A 16,636-nucleotide genomic window follows, 5' to 3' on the forward strand; every position below is an offset into this window, starting at 1 on the left:
AATTACATGCAACCTAAAATTCATAAATCCAAAAACATTAGAAAACAAAAATAAACCAAAAATAAGAATGAAAGAAAGAAACCCAACAACCAATTTCTATGACTTGGAGAAAAACTAAACAAAGAACACTATAAACAAACAAAATCTATATTATGAAGCAATACGTTGAAGCTATATGTTCTTTTAATTAATAAATTAATATGAAAAATATATATATATTATTTAAAAATCTATATTATTAAGTAATATGTTGAAGTCAACATAAACAGACAAAATCATTATCAATATCTTTTAAAATACCCAAAACCTCATTAGTAAAAAAGATCAAATAAACACCCTAGACAAACAACAAAATACCACACAAGTTCCAGGGACCATTCAACTCAAATCAAGTCACCATGTGTCAAATAATTAGACTATACAGATGTCAACCAATTAGTTTATTTAGGGACAACTTTTAATATATGTAAAATGTTTAAGGGTATTCGAGTTGATTGAGTGATGTATCACCTCAATTCAAAACTTTTTAGGCTTGAGTTCAGTCAAGTTTTTGTTTTTGGGTACTTCACTTCTACTTGAAAAATAATCAAGTTATGTAAACTTAATTCAATTAAACTTGATAATTACCTTAATAATTCCTTATTCAAAGACAATATGACCATTTATTATTTTATGAAAAAAAATAAATTTATTCGTTTCTATCAAATTAAATTTTACGTACACTTTTTTCATTGCTGAGTTTAAGATGGGATTTTACATTCATGGATGAGAGTGAAAATTCATTTAATTAATATGATTGCAAGAAGTACTAAGTAAATACCTAACAAACAAAGTTATTTCGAATGTCAAATAAATTATGGGGCATGAAATTTAACAAAATCCTTGAACTATTCAGAAAATTTCAAATAAGCTCACATACTTTTATTGTCTTTAATCAAGTTCTTATCCTTTTATTTTGAACTAAAAAAGTCCTTATACTTTTATTTTGAATCAAATAAGCATTTATTACTAATGGTTGACTTAGTCAAAATATTACTTATCATTCTATGCGACATGGCACTAATGCTTGTTGACATATCATAATGATGATAAGATGGTATGTTAATGTGATATGATGACATCATCATATCATATTTTTCACCTTTCATATTAACGTCACGTCAGCACCACAAAGATATAAAATGATAATTGACATTTTGATTAATGATAATTAGTCAACTATTAGTCATAAGAGTTTATTTGATCTAAAATAAAAGTACAAGGATTTTATTAAATGCAATAAAAGAATAAGTGTTTATTTGAATTTTTTTGAATAGTTTAGGGGTTTATTTGAGAATTATGCCTATATCGTGGCATAAGCGATCGATGATCATGTCACAAATCTATTTTTCTAGACATTTTGGTTGTATTTTGTGCCTTGTAATACAATTGCATTGCAAGAAATGTTATCGCTAGTAAAATAATATTGCAGCATTTGATATTTTTAGGAAAGTGTGATTAAAATGCTGAGAAGATATAATTACAGTGTTTGGTTTACAAACACTTTATTAGGAATGTAATGTTAATTTTTAAAATTACCTTTATGTATTAAAATGTATTTTTGAAAATTTTAAAATATATTGTTATTATTATTATGTCGAAGTATTCCTAAAACATTACAAATAGAAATAATTCTCTTTAGGAAAAAACCAAAAATATAAAAACTCAAAAGAGATTTTCTAAAAATAATTGAAAGTAAAAAAGAAATATTTTTTATTTTTAAAAGTTAATTAAAAATTACAGAGAGGAAATATTTTTTATAATGTTAAAAAATTATAAGCATGCAAAAGAATATCTTCTATTTTATTCCAAAATTCTAAATATATGTTTTATTTTATGAATTTTCTAATCCTTTATAATTTCTTAAAAATAAAAAATTATTTTTTATCATTTCAGAATTTTTTTGATAATTAATTTTTTTTATTTTTGAAACTTTTTTTGAATTTCTAAGAATTAAAAATATTTTTATATTTTTCAAAATTTGTAGATTTTTTATAAAAAATTCAAAATATTTCAAAATTTTTAAATTTTTTTGAAGTGATAAAAATTAAATTTTAGAATTTTAATTACTGAAAAAAGTCAAAAATATCAAATCAAGTTTAAGAATATTGTAGAGTAAGTTGTAATCTAAGATTGTATTGGTTTTTCAATGCAATCACATTACATTCATTGGTTGTAATGTAATTGTATTACAATCTTATATTGTGTTGATTTGTTTCAAAATAAATATTGTAATATAATTTAATTAGACACATTATACGAAACTTAGGTACATACCGTTGATACCAAATGCCTTCTTTGCGTTTTCATAACATTTAAATTTTTTTAATCAATATACCATCATGGGAGATAATTTCGTATATCAATAAAACAATATGTATACCAGACTATATTTGTTTTATAATTAACTCTTAGGATGCCCACTATATAATAAAAAAAGCCACTAATTATTCATTGTAATTCATTAGCATACAAGAAAGGCTAGAATATTTGAAACTAAACATAGCATCAATTGAAAATTACTTCATTCTTCAATGTCAGATGCCTTGACCAAAACAACAACGAAAAAAATGACCATATATAAGTCATCTGGCAGGATAGAATTTGGGCCTTGGGATTAGGATCGTTGAGCTTAGGAAACATAAGCACTTCGGGCGAGCCGTGGGCGAACCATGGCTGAAAGAGGCACAGCCTTTTGCAAGGCAAGCCCAAAGGCCTCATCCATGTTTAGTTCCCCACCGTTTGGTAGGATCCACTCGAAAGAGTGCACCAATGTGCCTAAAATGTACTCAACTAGCACAATACCCATCCTGGTTCCAGCACAGATTCTTCTTCCAGCACCAAATGGAATTAGCTCAAAATCGTTTCCACGTGGATCGATTTTGGCATTTTTGCCACTCATAAATCTTTCAGGGTTGAAATCTAGTGGATTATCCCAAACGTCAGGGTCACGACCAATTGCCCAAATGTTGACACTAAGTCTAGAGTTTCTTGGGATGTAGTAGCCATTAATCTCACAAGCTTGGGAGGAAACTCGCGGTAAGTTCAACGGAGTCGATGGATGTTTTCGGAATGTTTCTTTGCATATGGCTTGAAAGTATGCAAGTCTGGGTATGTCAGATTCTTGGAGCCTTCGGTTTCTGCCAATGACTTTATCCATCTCGTCATGAGCTTTGTTGAGTATGGTAGGATTTTTCATGATTTCAGCTAATGCCCATTCGATTATGCTAGAGGATGTGTCCGTGCCAGCAGTGAATAGATTCTTGCAATGGAAAGACAAATAGGAATTAGAAGATGGAACGTTGAAAATATGTACCACTACATATTAAGTAAAAGCTTTGATCTTCATTTGACATTACTAACTCCAGTATTGTCTCAAAAGCAAGAAACATGCTTGTAATATAAGTTTTAATCTTCACATGGTTTATATATTCACATATGTATTTATTCAATGGGTAACTTTCAGAGCCAAAAGAAAATTTAACTTAGCCAAAACAACATACCAAGAGAAGTGCCTTGACATTGGTCAAACTGAGCTTTTCCCCTTCAGAGTTTTCTCTGTTATCCATAATAATATCAAGGAAATCAGGCTTACTCTTCCGCTCATGAGCTGTTGCCGCGTGCTCTTTCATCATCTTTGTCAGCAGCACATCCCATCTTTTATGTAATTTCTTCATCTCACGTTCAATCCCTTGCAAATCCATCCATGCAATGGACGGTATAAAGTCACCGATATTGAAAAACCCGGCAGAGGTCATGAGCTCCACCACCATGTCTTTGAATTCATTGGACTCTGACCCCTTCGTCACGAAAACTCGTCGACTGAGGATCACTTGGCCGATCATATTGGCCATGGCATACGTCAACATTTCTGGCACAACCACTGGCTCACCCTTTTGGCTAGATTCACACATAGCTCGAAGCATATGGCCTAGCTCAACGGTACGGACTTGTGCCCAATCCTCTAGGGCTTTACCACCAAGCATGTGTAGATTGCTCAGTTTACGAAGCAATTTCCACCTTGGACCATAGTCGGCAAAGACCATGTCTTGAGAGTTATAAGCTAAGTGGGTGGCACCAGCATTAGCGGGTCGATTGGAGAAATTCAAGTCAAGGGTCTTAAGGAAAGCTCGAGCAGCATCTGGGGTTGAGGCCACCACCATGCTGCATGTTCCCATTTTCAGGTACATGACAGGTCCATATTTTTTGGCTAATTTGGCCAGTGTGACATGGGGCATGGACCCTAGGAGTGGAAGAGCACCCACAGCCGGCCACCCCTTCGGGCCAGGGGGAAGCGTTTTGGTTGATTTTCTGAGAAGAGAACGAATGAAATAACGTGTGATAAAGAAGAGAATAGCTGCTGCTGTGAGCTCCCGAAGGAGCAATGTGTCAAGTGCCATGGAGAATCAGCTTGGGGTAATGTGAAATTTATATACAAGAAAATTAATTGAAGGCAAAGTTAGGTTAGAGCACGTGAGACCTACCACACCAATGCTTGGAATGCACGAGACCCTGGTAAATTTGCAGGAATGACGAAATTTTGATGAATAAGGCAAGGAGTGCTTACTTATTGAATTTGTTTGTAACTCTTTTCAGCTAAATTTTCCACTTTCTTCAAACCGAATTGCACCAACTAATGGGATTTCTATTTTTTGTAAGCTGGGGTAAGAGTGTCAAAGACGGAACTCACTGACAACACAGCTTATATAAAATTGGTAATCTAGAATTCAGTAAAGATTCAAAATGTTACTAATTCTTTTTAAAAATTGGCCGGTGATCTTAAATTCAAAGATTACTTTGCTTTGATCTTAAACAATACATTAAATCATTAAGAGTTATATCTTCGGTTAATTTATTATCTTATTTCTTAAAAAACTGCTACTATTAGTTTTGCGTTTCATTTTAGAAAGACCATTTTAAATAGAGAAATTAATGTTCTTTAAAAATATCACAATAATTAAGATTTGAAATTCTAAATTAGAAGTCTGTCTTGAATTTCAGAAAAAAAAAAAAAAGGGTGAAATTTCCGGTGAGAGAAGCAATTACCTTTAATTGTATAATCGAAGATAATCAATATAAAAAAATTTGGGAATCAATTTAGTATATAGAAACTTTATTTCTTCTGCAGTTTTTTTGAGATTGCATTTCACTAAATTAAAGCAAGCTTGCGAAGTTAATATCCGCCTTGTGCCAAGCTTAAGCTTTTGAAGTTAAAATGAATTTTGAAAATAATTATTTTAGGGAGAATACAGTCTAGGACTCAAAATTGTAATGCTAAGATATTAGAAATAATTATGATGGTTTCAATCATGTTATTATATTATTAAACATAGTAAAAAATAACAGTTAATTATATTTAAATATTCAATTTAATATATAATTTATGTGTATTTTCTTCTACTCGAAAAGTTGAATTCAAATTTTCTATATTGACAAGAAAGGAATCTTAGAAACTTTTAAATTAAAAAAAAAATTCAAATTCATTAAAAAGCTACATTTACCGACTTGACAATACAATTTGATTGGACTCAACATTTAATTAATTAGTAAATTGCAAGATACAAGTTTATAAACACATAGAGGTTAGACCAACCAATACCGATAAAATTACGTGTTAATATAATAACACGTAACTGATTAGATTAATAATTAAATGAATTACATAGAATGACTAAAAATTTTAAAAGTAACGATTATCTCAATGATCTAATTTTACAATAATTGATTATGGTAAAAGATTGAAATGCCAAAAGAATACCTGTTTACAAAAAAAAATTAATAATTGCAACTCAGAAGCTCTAATGGAGACAAGATTTTATGTTTTTTAAAGAATTAAGCAGATGATCAGTTTCTTTCTCCTCCAAGTAGGGGTGCGCAAATGATTAATTCAATGAAATCGATTTTGAAAATTAAAAAATCGAAAAAATTGAACTCTTTCTCTAAAAAAATTAAAACTGAATCGAAGTAGTTGTAATTATAAAAAATGGAAAACAAATATAGGATGTGGTCTTTTTTTACAAGATCTTATGTTGAGATTTTCTTTTGTTTTGTTTTTTTAATTATTGAGACTTTCTTTTGTTTTGTTTTTGAATTGAATAATAAATACTGAAGATAGAAGAAATTATTGTTTTTTGAACTCAAAGCTCATTTATCTTTTTTAAGTATTACTCAATTCAGTTAATTTGATTACTTTAGTTTTAGAAATTCGAAATAAAAAATCAAATTGATTAAACTATCTTAACCAAACTTAATTAATTAAAACAGCTGAATAGAATCAAAAAAATAAACTCACTACGACTCGAATTTGCACATCCGTACCTCCAAAGGGGCTCAAAAAGAAACCGTAATGGTACGTTTGGTTGGCGGAATAGACAGGAATGGAATAGAATAGTTATTATGTGGGAATAGAATGAGGTGGGAATAGAATAGAATAGTTATTACTTAGTTTGGTATGACAAAGGGAATAGAACAGGAATAATTATTATGACTTATTGTAGTGTTTGGTTGGTAACAATAATTTTGGAATAAGAAAGGAATAGAAAATAAAAAGACAAAAACACCCTTTATTATTTATGTGATATTTTATTTTTATTAGATTTTTTAAATATTAATAATCTAGAATTTAATTAAAATATTAATAATAAATCATTTAAATATTAACATTTATTTAATTTAAATATTATTATGATTAATTTTTATTTTATTTTATTTTTAAAATATTCATAATTGATAATTTATTTAAAATATTAATAATTGATAATTTCAATATTAATATTTATTTATTTTTTAAAATATTAATATTTTATTTAATTTAAATATTATGATGATCAATTATTTTATTTTATTTTATTTTTGAAAATTAATAATTGATTATTTATTTAAAATATTAATAATAGATAATTTAAATATTAATATTTTATTTAATTTAAATTTTATTATGATTAATTTTTTATTTTATTTTTTAAATATTAATAATTGGTAATTTATTTAAATATTAATAATTGATGATTTAATTATTAATATTGTTTATCTAATTTAAATGATATTATGTTTATTTATTTTTAATTTATTTTGTTTTTAAATAGAAATAATTTATAATTTATTTTATTAATAATTGATAATTTAAATATTAATATTTTATTTATAATTTAATATTAATATTTTATTAAAAATTGGAATCAAGTGAGAGAAAGAGGAGAGAGAGAAAAATAATATTTTATACTAATAAAGTTGTAAATTTTCAAACTTGTAAGGGGTATTTTTGTCTTTATTAATTTTTAAATTTATTCCTCAACCATGGAATAGCTAATACCATGGGGGAGGGTGGTATTAGCTATTCCTTGGTTTTAAAGGATTTTGAAGAATAGCCATTCCATAGGAATGGCTATTCCTTGAATCATTTTTTAACCAAACAAAGGAATAAAAATTCCTTGAGAATAAAGGGGGAATGGCTTAGCCATTCCCCAACCAAACATGCTATAAGGGTTTTAGATGCCCACATTTTCAATGGATTGCATGACTAAAAACTAGTCGAAGGCCAAGACTTTTCACATGGGCCAGAACAATCATCAACCCATTGTTTCCATTCTACGAAAATCTACGGCCCTCGTCACCTCCCACAAATTCCCCAATCTTCTCGGTTTTCTCTCGCTCTCTGAAAAATCCCCAAAACCTATACCTGTCTCTCTCCTAACCCAATGACGACAATCAGTCTCCGCAAGGGCAACACTCGGCTCCCCCCGGAAGTCAACCGGGTCCTCTACGTTCGAAACCTTCCATTCAACATATCCAGCGAGGAGATGTACGATATCTTCGGCAAATACGGAGCCATTCGCCAGATTCGCATCGGAACCAGCAAAGAAACACGCGGCACCGCCTTCGTCGTTTACGAGGACATCTACGATGCCAAAACGGCGGTGGATCATCTCTCTGGTTTCAACGTCGCGAATAGGTATTTGATTGTCTTGTATTATCAGCAGGCCAAGATGAGCAAGAAGTTTGATCAGAAGAAGAAGGAAGAAGAAATCGCTCGGATGCAAGAGAAATACGGCGTTTCTACTAAAGATAAGTAAAAATATATATGGGTTTTTTTTTTCCAAATATGTTCATGTTTGGAATTGTAGGGTTTTGTACGAACATCTGAATTAATGGCTTAATATAATCGTAAATGTTGTTCGTTTGTGTTCGTTCAATAATTATACGTTGTTTATACTTGTGCTGTGAGAAGTTTAAATGTGATTTGGAGTTATTATGTCTTATGGCTTTTAAGTTTTTGCAATTTTGGAAGTCGTGATGTTTGCTGAATTTTGCTTATTGCTAGTTTTTGGCATGCATGTGTCAGTTAACTTCATATATTTGCTGATATATTGAGCTCTAATTTAGGGTTTCCCATTTACTTGGGTTTCTACATTTTGGTCGAGGCATTGATCTTAGGTGTTATATGCTGATAGCTTAAGGATGTCCTATTGTGAAAGCTGTGAATTGAATATCTCTCTATCAGTGTCGTTAACAGTAATATCTATATTAATGGAGAAGAAAAGATCTGTCAATGCATTATCCTTAACTCCAGCAATGTCTTGATATGTTGGTAGGATTTGAAGGTATGGTGTTGGGGGTGTGAAGTGCTACCTATTTATTGGAAATAAAATGGAAAGAAGCAAAATTGGCTAATTTTCACAGTAAATAAGCAGAAAATTAAGTAATAATGAGATTAAAAAAAAAAAAAAGACTTGGGGATTGGTGCCTGGGTTTTTTTACCTAATATGCTTGGCTACTGACAGCCTCTGCGTGAGCTAAAAGCTGTTGGTAGTTGACTCTGGATAATACTCACATCTAGGCTTAGGAATTTTTTTTGTTCTAACTCAATTTGAACTCGGAATTTGAAAAGGAGTTTGGTAGGCGAGAGTGATTGCTGATAATGCCAGTGTTCATCAAGTAGATGATAAATTAAAAGGATGCCATTTTATTCCTATTGTCTTGATATGAAATTGATTTGATCTCATGTGTCTTGTTTTAACTATGAGACTATTTTCTTCATGTTCTTATGTACGTACTCATGTATTTATGCATTAAAAGTTTACTTGGGCCTTGGAAGAATGATATTGTTAGCTTGGGAGCACAATATATTATGCTTAAGTATTTAATATCTTTGACCATGGCAAATCTCTCCTCTACAATCCACCCTCACGACCCCTTCCCCCATCCCAAATAAATAAATAAGATAACAGTGGCTTCAAATATGTATACAGCTTTCTGAGTTAGCCAAGAAAAGAAAAAGGAATGCATGCTGCGTCTCAATTCCCATGTTGTCAATGCCATATGCGATAGGTTAAAGAAAAAGATTGCTTGCACAATTATTTAGCACGAGGGAGAGTGTTTTATAACTGGTAGGTCATGTCTTATTGTAATTATCTTCTGTGGCACAAGGGAGAGGGTAGTAATACTGGTGGAAGGAATCCAAGGCTGAAGGTGGAACAAGAACATAGAGTCAAATCCTTATTAAGTGCTTGCCAAATTATGGTGGACACACAATAAGAGAATGGAACATAGATGGAATGTCATGTTACCAAATACTAAATTCTTGAAGTGACCTATTATGATTTATGGTTGTGTTCTGCAAAATTAGGTGGAGAATTCAAGTAGGTAAATATGTAAAGCAATAAGGTATCCTCCAACGAGTACAACATTTGGGAGATATGTAGGAGTAGACCTATTTGTGTGTCCAACTGCGGAACCAGGCTGCTGGTTTGATCTTTATGTTGAATATGGTGCATTACTTCCACTCCATGTATGCTTACAAAACCCTCTATTTCTGGGTAGTGTTGAAAAAAGCCAAGAATGATATATCTGGATATAGAAACTTTAAAACAATTATACGTGAAAAAAAAAAATAGACAGAACATCTCTCTTCCCCGACTCTGTTTGGGGAGGATTTTTTCCGTATTCAAACTACTGTTGAATATAACCTTTCAAGGATGCTCTTTGCCTCATATTGTAAAACAATGTGTGCTTAAATGCAATTGTAACTAATGTCTTTTTGGGAAGAAAAAAACTGCTTGTAAATTTGAAGTGGTGAGTGTGCTTTCTTTGTGCCTAACTATGTCAACTGCAAACCTTGTATCCTAATAATTTCTTTAAGGTTAAAATACACGGACTTTTTTTATTTTTAATCATAATTTTATGCAAGTTCATTAATTTTTAAAATAAATATTTTGCTTCAAACATGTAAATAATATTAATGTCTAATCCTTAAATGTTTAAAATGTCTATTTTTTTTCACTTTTTTCTTTTCTCTCATATTGGTCGGCAACGTGCTCTGACACCGATTAGTCATCTCGCCAAATCCGATCGAATCTTTTGAGGGAAGCGCAAGATCTGGCCGTGCACCCTAGATCTCGGGCTCCCCTTGAGAGCACCAGATCTGGTGCTCCTTTGATGCACTCCCTAGGGGAGTATGGCCGGTTGCGGGGTGTTCGGTTGAGAGTTTTTTTTTTTTTTTTTTTTTTTGAAAAAAGAAAAAAAATTAAAAAAATATAGTTTATATAATAATAACTTTTTAAATTAATAAAAGGTAAAATTATTTTAAAATTAATTATATCATCAAATTAATGAAAATATTAACAATTGATTAACTGGAAGATTTATATGTTCAGTGAATATATTCTTTTAAGGTGGAATATTCATTTGAAAATCAATAGGTGTGTGTATAATTATGATCAAAATTAAAAAATCATTGTATTCTACCTTTTCTTTAAACATATAAAAAGTTATTATTGAAAAAAAAAATGAGCATTGTAACTCTATGTTTCAAATTTGTGATAAATTTATGTTAACTTAGCAAAGGAAAAGGAAGGTAAGGATTAAATTGTGTAAAATATGGCGAAACAAGTGTGACTAAGGATTGAAAGAGAGGAATGGAATGCCCAACGCGCACAGAATAAAAGTTTTAACCCGCAATGTTTGGTAAATGGAGGCGAAGATGCAATTATCAACGTTGCTGTTTCATTCATTTAATTGAGGTTAAGAGTCAATTTGTAGGCTCATTTGATCATTTTTACTAGTTTTTATTTTTAATAAATAATAAAAGCATGAGTTTTAATTAATCATAGAGGTTTTTAATTCATATCTTAATTGAAGTTTCTGTATATATACACACACTAGAATCAATCTCACACCATAAATGTAAGACAAAATTATTTCATAAACGAAAATTTCTACAGTGGTGGGTGGTTTTCACCTCTTTTTCAGATTTTTTTGAAACATTCTCATATAAACATAATCCAAAACACAAAGCAATGGGTGTGAATTATGAAATCGTTTTATAAATTGTTAATTTTTTTTTTAACAAGGAAGATTTGGTTACCGATTCTGAGTTCTTTGATTGAAAATTTTAATAAAATAAATATGTAGACATGAACAATTAAAGCACGGCTTATTCATTAATTATCTTTCGCAATATTTAAATCTCCACACTCATCTTATTATATCCCCCAATATAGAGCTTGAATCAATCGCACATAATGCAAGCAATTTTATGAACATAAATCTTTCAAGAAGAGAAAAGTGGAAAAAGAGAAGGGAAGGAAAAGGGGAGCTTCATCCAAAGTTCCAAACTGATTGCTATCAACAAACTTACTCCTCATTGTAGGAAGGTTTCAGTTCTTTTATTGTTTTGTTTTCGACTGAAATTGCAAACAAAATTGAAGATGTTGCCAAACCCCAGGTCCAAAGTGCAGTGACAACCAGGGCCCAGCCGCTCAAACCATGAGTATTACCATCGAAATGAAACCTGGAGAGAATAACTCAATGAACCCAATTGAAAGAAAAAGAATTAAAAAAACAAAGAGAAGCTTTCATTATGATCAAAACATGGAAGAATCAAAGCAGTGGTAACCCGGTGGTGCCAATAAAATGCAGCAGATTTGAGCAAAGAAAATTCTAATTATATATGCACATCTAAAATTGCAACCATTGAACCAGGGCCAAACCACCACACCCTACCTAGAAAATGATATACTTAATAATTATAGAAGCAATAAACTCTCACAGTCGAAAACAAAGTAAATTCTAAAAGGGTCTACTTAAAGCAAAAATTGGAGGACCTAATTTCAGACATTTGAGACATAGAACAAATAATACAGAGAAATTCATTCTCTATAAGGAATATTAAGATCAAAATCTAGCAGCCTCTTAGTAACTCGTTGATTAGATTGCGCAGATGGATGGGCTTCTCCAGACAATTCTCCTGGCCTTGGCAACGGCATTCTGCTGAATCCATCGCTAACTTGACCAGATTCTCCAGACAATTGTTCTTCGGCTTTTCGTTGGACTAACACCCCCCTGGATGGATCAACAACTGGCTTAACTCGGTGATACGTTTTGTGCCCACCAAGTGCCTGACCGGTTTGGAACGTCTTGCCACAAATCTCACATTGGTGCACACCATTCACCGCCTTTGCACGTTTAGGCTTCTTCAATTTTCCATGGCTGGACCTGGATATGGACTTGCTAGAAATACGACTTTCAAACCCCCGCTGAGTGGCCATTGAGATGCTATTTTTCGTCGTTTGCTCACTATTGCCTAAGACCTCCACAGTAGCCTCGCTGTCAGTTTTATAGCTATTAGCAGCTCCCGACTGAGACTCGATTGAGACATCTTTACTGAGCCTTGTCTTCTGTTTCTTCCTTTTCAACAAACTTTGGTTGGAATCCGCGAAGTCTCCAAGTCTCCTTTCCCTCCAAGGAACTTGAGATCCATAAAAGACCCTCAAGGGCACCGCATTGTATATTATGCCATCAATCTTGTCACTATCAATTTGCTTCCGTCCTCTCTTACCAGTTGCAGACCAGTTGGATACATAGCTCAGCAAATCATTAGAAGACCCCTGATTGTGATCATTCCCTGGAGAGACTTCGTCAATCCCTTCTTCGACAGTGGTCTGGGGTTCACTTAACGAAGTGCTCTCTTGAGGTGGTGTTGGCTGTTGAATGCCATTGTAATCCTCCTCACGATGGTTTCTCATATGCTGACATAACAACTTCAGTGATGAGAAACCGTCATCGCAAACAAAACAAGTGAAACCAGCGTTGTCTTCTTCGGAGCTCTGCTGACTATCGAGATCCGAGAAAGCAAATTCCGTATTCTCCAAGTGGTGAATTCCAGCTTTTGACCCACTCTGGTGCTGACTATGGATCCGAAGATGCCCTCCCAAGGCCTTGGCCGACTTGAACTCTCGGTGGCAGTATCTACAGACTCTAATTGTTGGATCTTGGCTTTGATCAGGGGCTTCAACACATTCTTCCAGGAGCTTAATTATTTCGGCGGCGTTCAACTTTTGAGCCAAGAAATCTAAAGAAGTATCTCCAGGCACCATGCTGATGCTTTCAGTCTCAATCCAATCAGTTGCCTGAGGATGATATATTCGAAAAAGAAAGAAGATGGAAAGCCAACAACACTAATAGGATTCAGGAGAGGAGAGGTATCATAGAAGCAGCAGAGTGAAGCGCAGCAAAATAGGGTTTAGAAGAATAAAAGAGACCGATTAGGGTGAGTGTGTGTGTGTGTATACATATATATAGCAGAAGAGAAATCCTCACAAGGTCAGGATGAATCCAAATCCTTGGCCAAAGAGGATTAGCTTTTGACAAGGAAAATCCCAGTAATTGTAGGTCTTTCTTGATTGGAACTTAAACGAAACCTTGATTGACAAGTAACTTAATGAAGCCTTTTACTGGAAGCCGACTTCGTTCTGACGTTACTTTCCTTTTCAGCCTGTATATTATTCTGGCCTTAGCAATTCAAATAGAATGAAGAATTAACATGGAATTCTCTCAATTTCCCTATAAACCTAGGAACCGTTTATGGGATTAAGCTCATGATTTAAGTACAGCCAAATTAACGCTTTTGGTCCACACACCACCAACAAGATAGATATTTATGAAATCTTCTTTTGCTTTCCGTGTAATTTTCCTTTTTAATCTCCATTTGTTTGATTGTTAATAATTACTTTTCTTTATTTTAGTGAAATAAAAGGTAAATCAAAATTTATTTTACATTGAGCAAATAATTAAAATATCGTAACACCAATTTAAATGTAATTATTTTAATATATGAGTAAAATTATTTATATATATATATATATAATACTAGGAAAAAAGTTATGTAATTTGTTATTTACAAAAATTTAAATTTTTAATTCCTCTATTATATATATCTTTTTATTATTTTATTTTTTTAAAAATCATTTATCAATCTTAACAATGATTGTTAAATGAATAAAAGTAACAATCAGATTGAGCCCCAATTTTAGATTTTCTTTCCAGCTCTTGATTGAAATATCATAGCAACAAATTAAGTTTTATTTTATGGCCAATCCTTAATTAGTGATGCCAAATCAATAATACTAGTAATTAGTTGAGTGGTAACTGTTTGATTCAAAGAAATGGATGTTTACATCTTGTAATAAAACTTAAAATCAAACAATGCCGAGGAACCTTCATTAACAGTATTTATTCATTTTCCTTATCAAAATACTAATCTAATTTAGGCACTCCATGGACGTACACATTATATTCTTACCACCAGTTCCTAACTGAAAATGGTTTAATTAGTTTTAGCCAACTGGGTTGCATGGTTGCAAAACACCTTTTTGTTTCCACTTTATCCAAATAATGCAGCAGCATCTAACAAAACCCCAATCTTTAATTCCCATATATATATATATATATATATATTTATATGTACATATATAGCACGCACATCCATCAATTTGGGGATTAATTAATCGATCATCATCTCAACTATTCCTGCCTCCCACCCTACCATGGCCCACCGGACGGAGGTAATAAGCCTGATCCTCTACTGTTTTTTTTTTATTATTTTGTGGTTTTACTACCATGCATTATGTGGATTTCTTTCTGGTTGCCAACTTCTCCTCTCTTCCCCATAAAAGTTTTACTGCCCATCTATAGGATAATAGTCATTGAGTTAATTACTCAGAATGAGAAGATATTAATGAATAACTAGTTATATGGTATTTGACAGAATAACGCATGGATGTCTGTTCCTCAATTTGGAGGGTGGGATCAGAAAGGTCCAGGAGCCACGGATTATTCAATGGTTTTCTCGCGGGCTCGGGCCAACAGGAAGCAACAGAAGACTGATATTAGGCGTAGCCTTGGAAATGAGCAGGAATTCGTTGCTGCTGCTTCATTACCTCAGCCGCAATACCAGGAAGATTCTGTTACGGTAACATTTCATTTCACTAAATCCTGCTTCATCCACTTGAAAATACCCTCACTTTGTCTCATTTCTAATGTTGCCATGCAGAAGAAAAACAAGATCTTGACCTATATTAATTGCTGCATCAGGCCTTGATCCACCTGCCAGTCTTTTGGCCGTGTAAAGCGTAAACAGCTAGACATCTGGCCTGTAGATTTACTGATAAGGCGTTCTTCGGTTCAGGAATTAAGCAGAAGGTTTTAAGCTTTAAGCTTGGTCTGCCATGTAAATATCCTTCCTAATACCTACAACTTTCTCCATCATACGTGATTCTAACCTCTGATTATCAGAGCAATGGCACGATAATTATATCAACTGACATCCAAAGTTGCCTATACATATGTTACATGAGCTGTTTTCTTATGGTCTCATCAATTTTCTTCACTCAAACACGAGAAACTAATTTCAATCTAATTAGTTGATTTCAAGCGGTTTTTGCTTCGAGTAGAACCAATCTGCCCATACAAGACAGTGTGTATCTGTAAATATGGTTCAGTATACAATACCGCGCCCTACTTTCTTCGCATGTTTTGATCAAATTTAACAAACAAAAAGGCTTCACCACCGCCTTCTCATCTGCCAATAACAACTATCAATCTAAAAGATCACTCTACTAAAATCCGTACTGTCAAGCTAGCAATTAAACCTAAAACAAACAAATAAAAAATCTCAGCTTTTAAGTACGAAGCACTTGGCCAAGCTTCCCTCATCAATTTTCATATAACTTTCCCAAGGGTAACAGCAAACTGCTCTAATCTCCTTTCTTAGCACTAAAGCAGGGTCAGCACAAGAAAATTAAATAGACAGCAGCATCCAAGTAACAACAAAGCTAGTCGCATTTGAGGGCCATGTGAAACAATGCTAAAGAACATCTGTTCCAAAGGTTCCAACAAACAATTGTAACACAAGCACTCCACAGAATGAACTTCTCAATAAAAGCATTTACATGACAAGAATTAAACAGCAATCAATCAATTAAAGGAAGTTAACAAAACTTATTAAATTGAATACCTCAAAACCATCTGCTCCAAATTTTACAAGAGCTAGGGCAATCATAAATAAAGGAGGTGATCTCATTCTCTTTACCACAGAAGAAATATCATAATCCATTCAATTTTTGCAGTGAGAATTCAATAATGGACTAAAAGTAGAGTTGTTAAACAGGAGAGCAGCACATAGCTTGAGTCATACACCATAGTTTTCTTGTTATTGTATATGATCCATGTCCCTTGGTTAACATGCAAGGGTTCTTACATGGAGAACTATGCCTTTGCAAGGAATTCTAATTGCTACTTCATTAGTATTTTGAATTAAAGA

General features: G+C 32.5%; 4 protein-coding genes across 4 annotated transcripts; 2 read left to right on the forward strand and 2 right to left on the reverse strand.

The window, feature by feature from the left end:
- Positions 1 to 2,470: 2,470 nt before the first annotated feature.
- LOC18589969 (flavonoid 3',5'-hydroxylase 1-like) lies at positions 2,471 to 4,439 on the reverse strand. Its single transcript, XM_007015193.3, has 2 exons — positions 3,543 to 4,439; positions 2,471 to 3,301 (listed from the first exon to the last, which is right to left on the reverse strand). The coding sequence occupies exons 1-2, from the start codon at positions 4,437 to 4,439 to the stop codon at positions 2,672 to 2,674; spliced, it is 1,527 nt and encodes a 508-aa protein (XP_007015255.3). The 3' UTR covers positions 2,471 to 2,671.
- Positions 4,440 to 7,606: 3,167 nt separating this feature from the next.
- Positions 7,607 to 8,290, forward strand: LOC18589970 (RNA-binding (RRM/RBD/RNP motifs) family protein). Its single transcript, XM_007015194.3, has one exon. It carries the CDS (start codon positions 7,737 to 7,739, stop codon positions 8,109 to 8,111), a length of 375 nt encoding a protein of 124 aa, XP_007015256.1. The 5' UTR covers positions 7,607 to 7,736; the 3' UTR covers positions 8,112 to 8,290.
- Positions 8,291 to 12,162: 3,872 nt separating this feature from the next.
- On the reverse strand, positions 12,163 to 13,629 carry LOC18589971 (uncharacterized). Its single transcript, XM_007015195.3, has one exon. It carries the CDS (start codon positions 13,410 to 13,412, stop codon positions 12,186 to 12,188), a length of 1,227 nt encoding a protein of 408 aa, XP_007015257.3. The 5' UTR covers positions 13,413 to 13,629; the 3' UTR covers positions 12,163 to 12,185.
- Positions 13,630 to 15,028: 1,399 nt separating this feature from the next.
- LOC18589972 (RPM1-interacting protein 4 (RIN4) family protein) lies at positions 15,029 to 15,537 on the forward strand. Its single transcript, XM_007015196.3, has 2 exons — positions 15,029 to 15,286; positions 15,368 to 15,537. The coding sequence occupies exons 1-2, from the start codon at positions 15,095 to 15,097 to the stop codon at positions 15,413 to 15,415; spliced, it is 240 nt and encodes a 79-aa protein (XP_007015258.2). The 5' UTR covers positions 15,029 to 15,094; the 3' UTR covers positions 15,416 to 15,537.
- The last annotated feature ends 1,099 nt before the right edge of the window (positions 15,538 to 16,636 follow it).

This window comes from Theobroma cacao, chromosome 9 (genome assembly GCF_053813885.1).
Source record: "Theobroma cacao isolate CCN51 chromosome 9, ASM5381388v1, whole genome shotgun sequence".
NCBI lineage: Eukaryota > Viridiplantae > Streptophyta > Magnoliopsida > Malvales > Malvaceae > Theobroma > Theobroma cacao.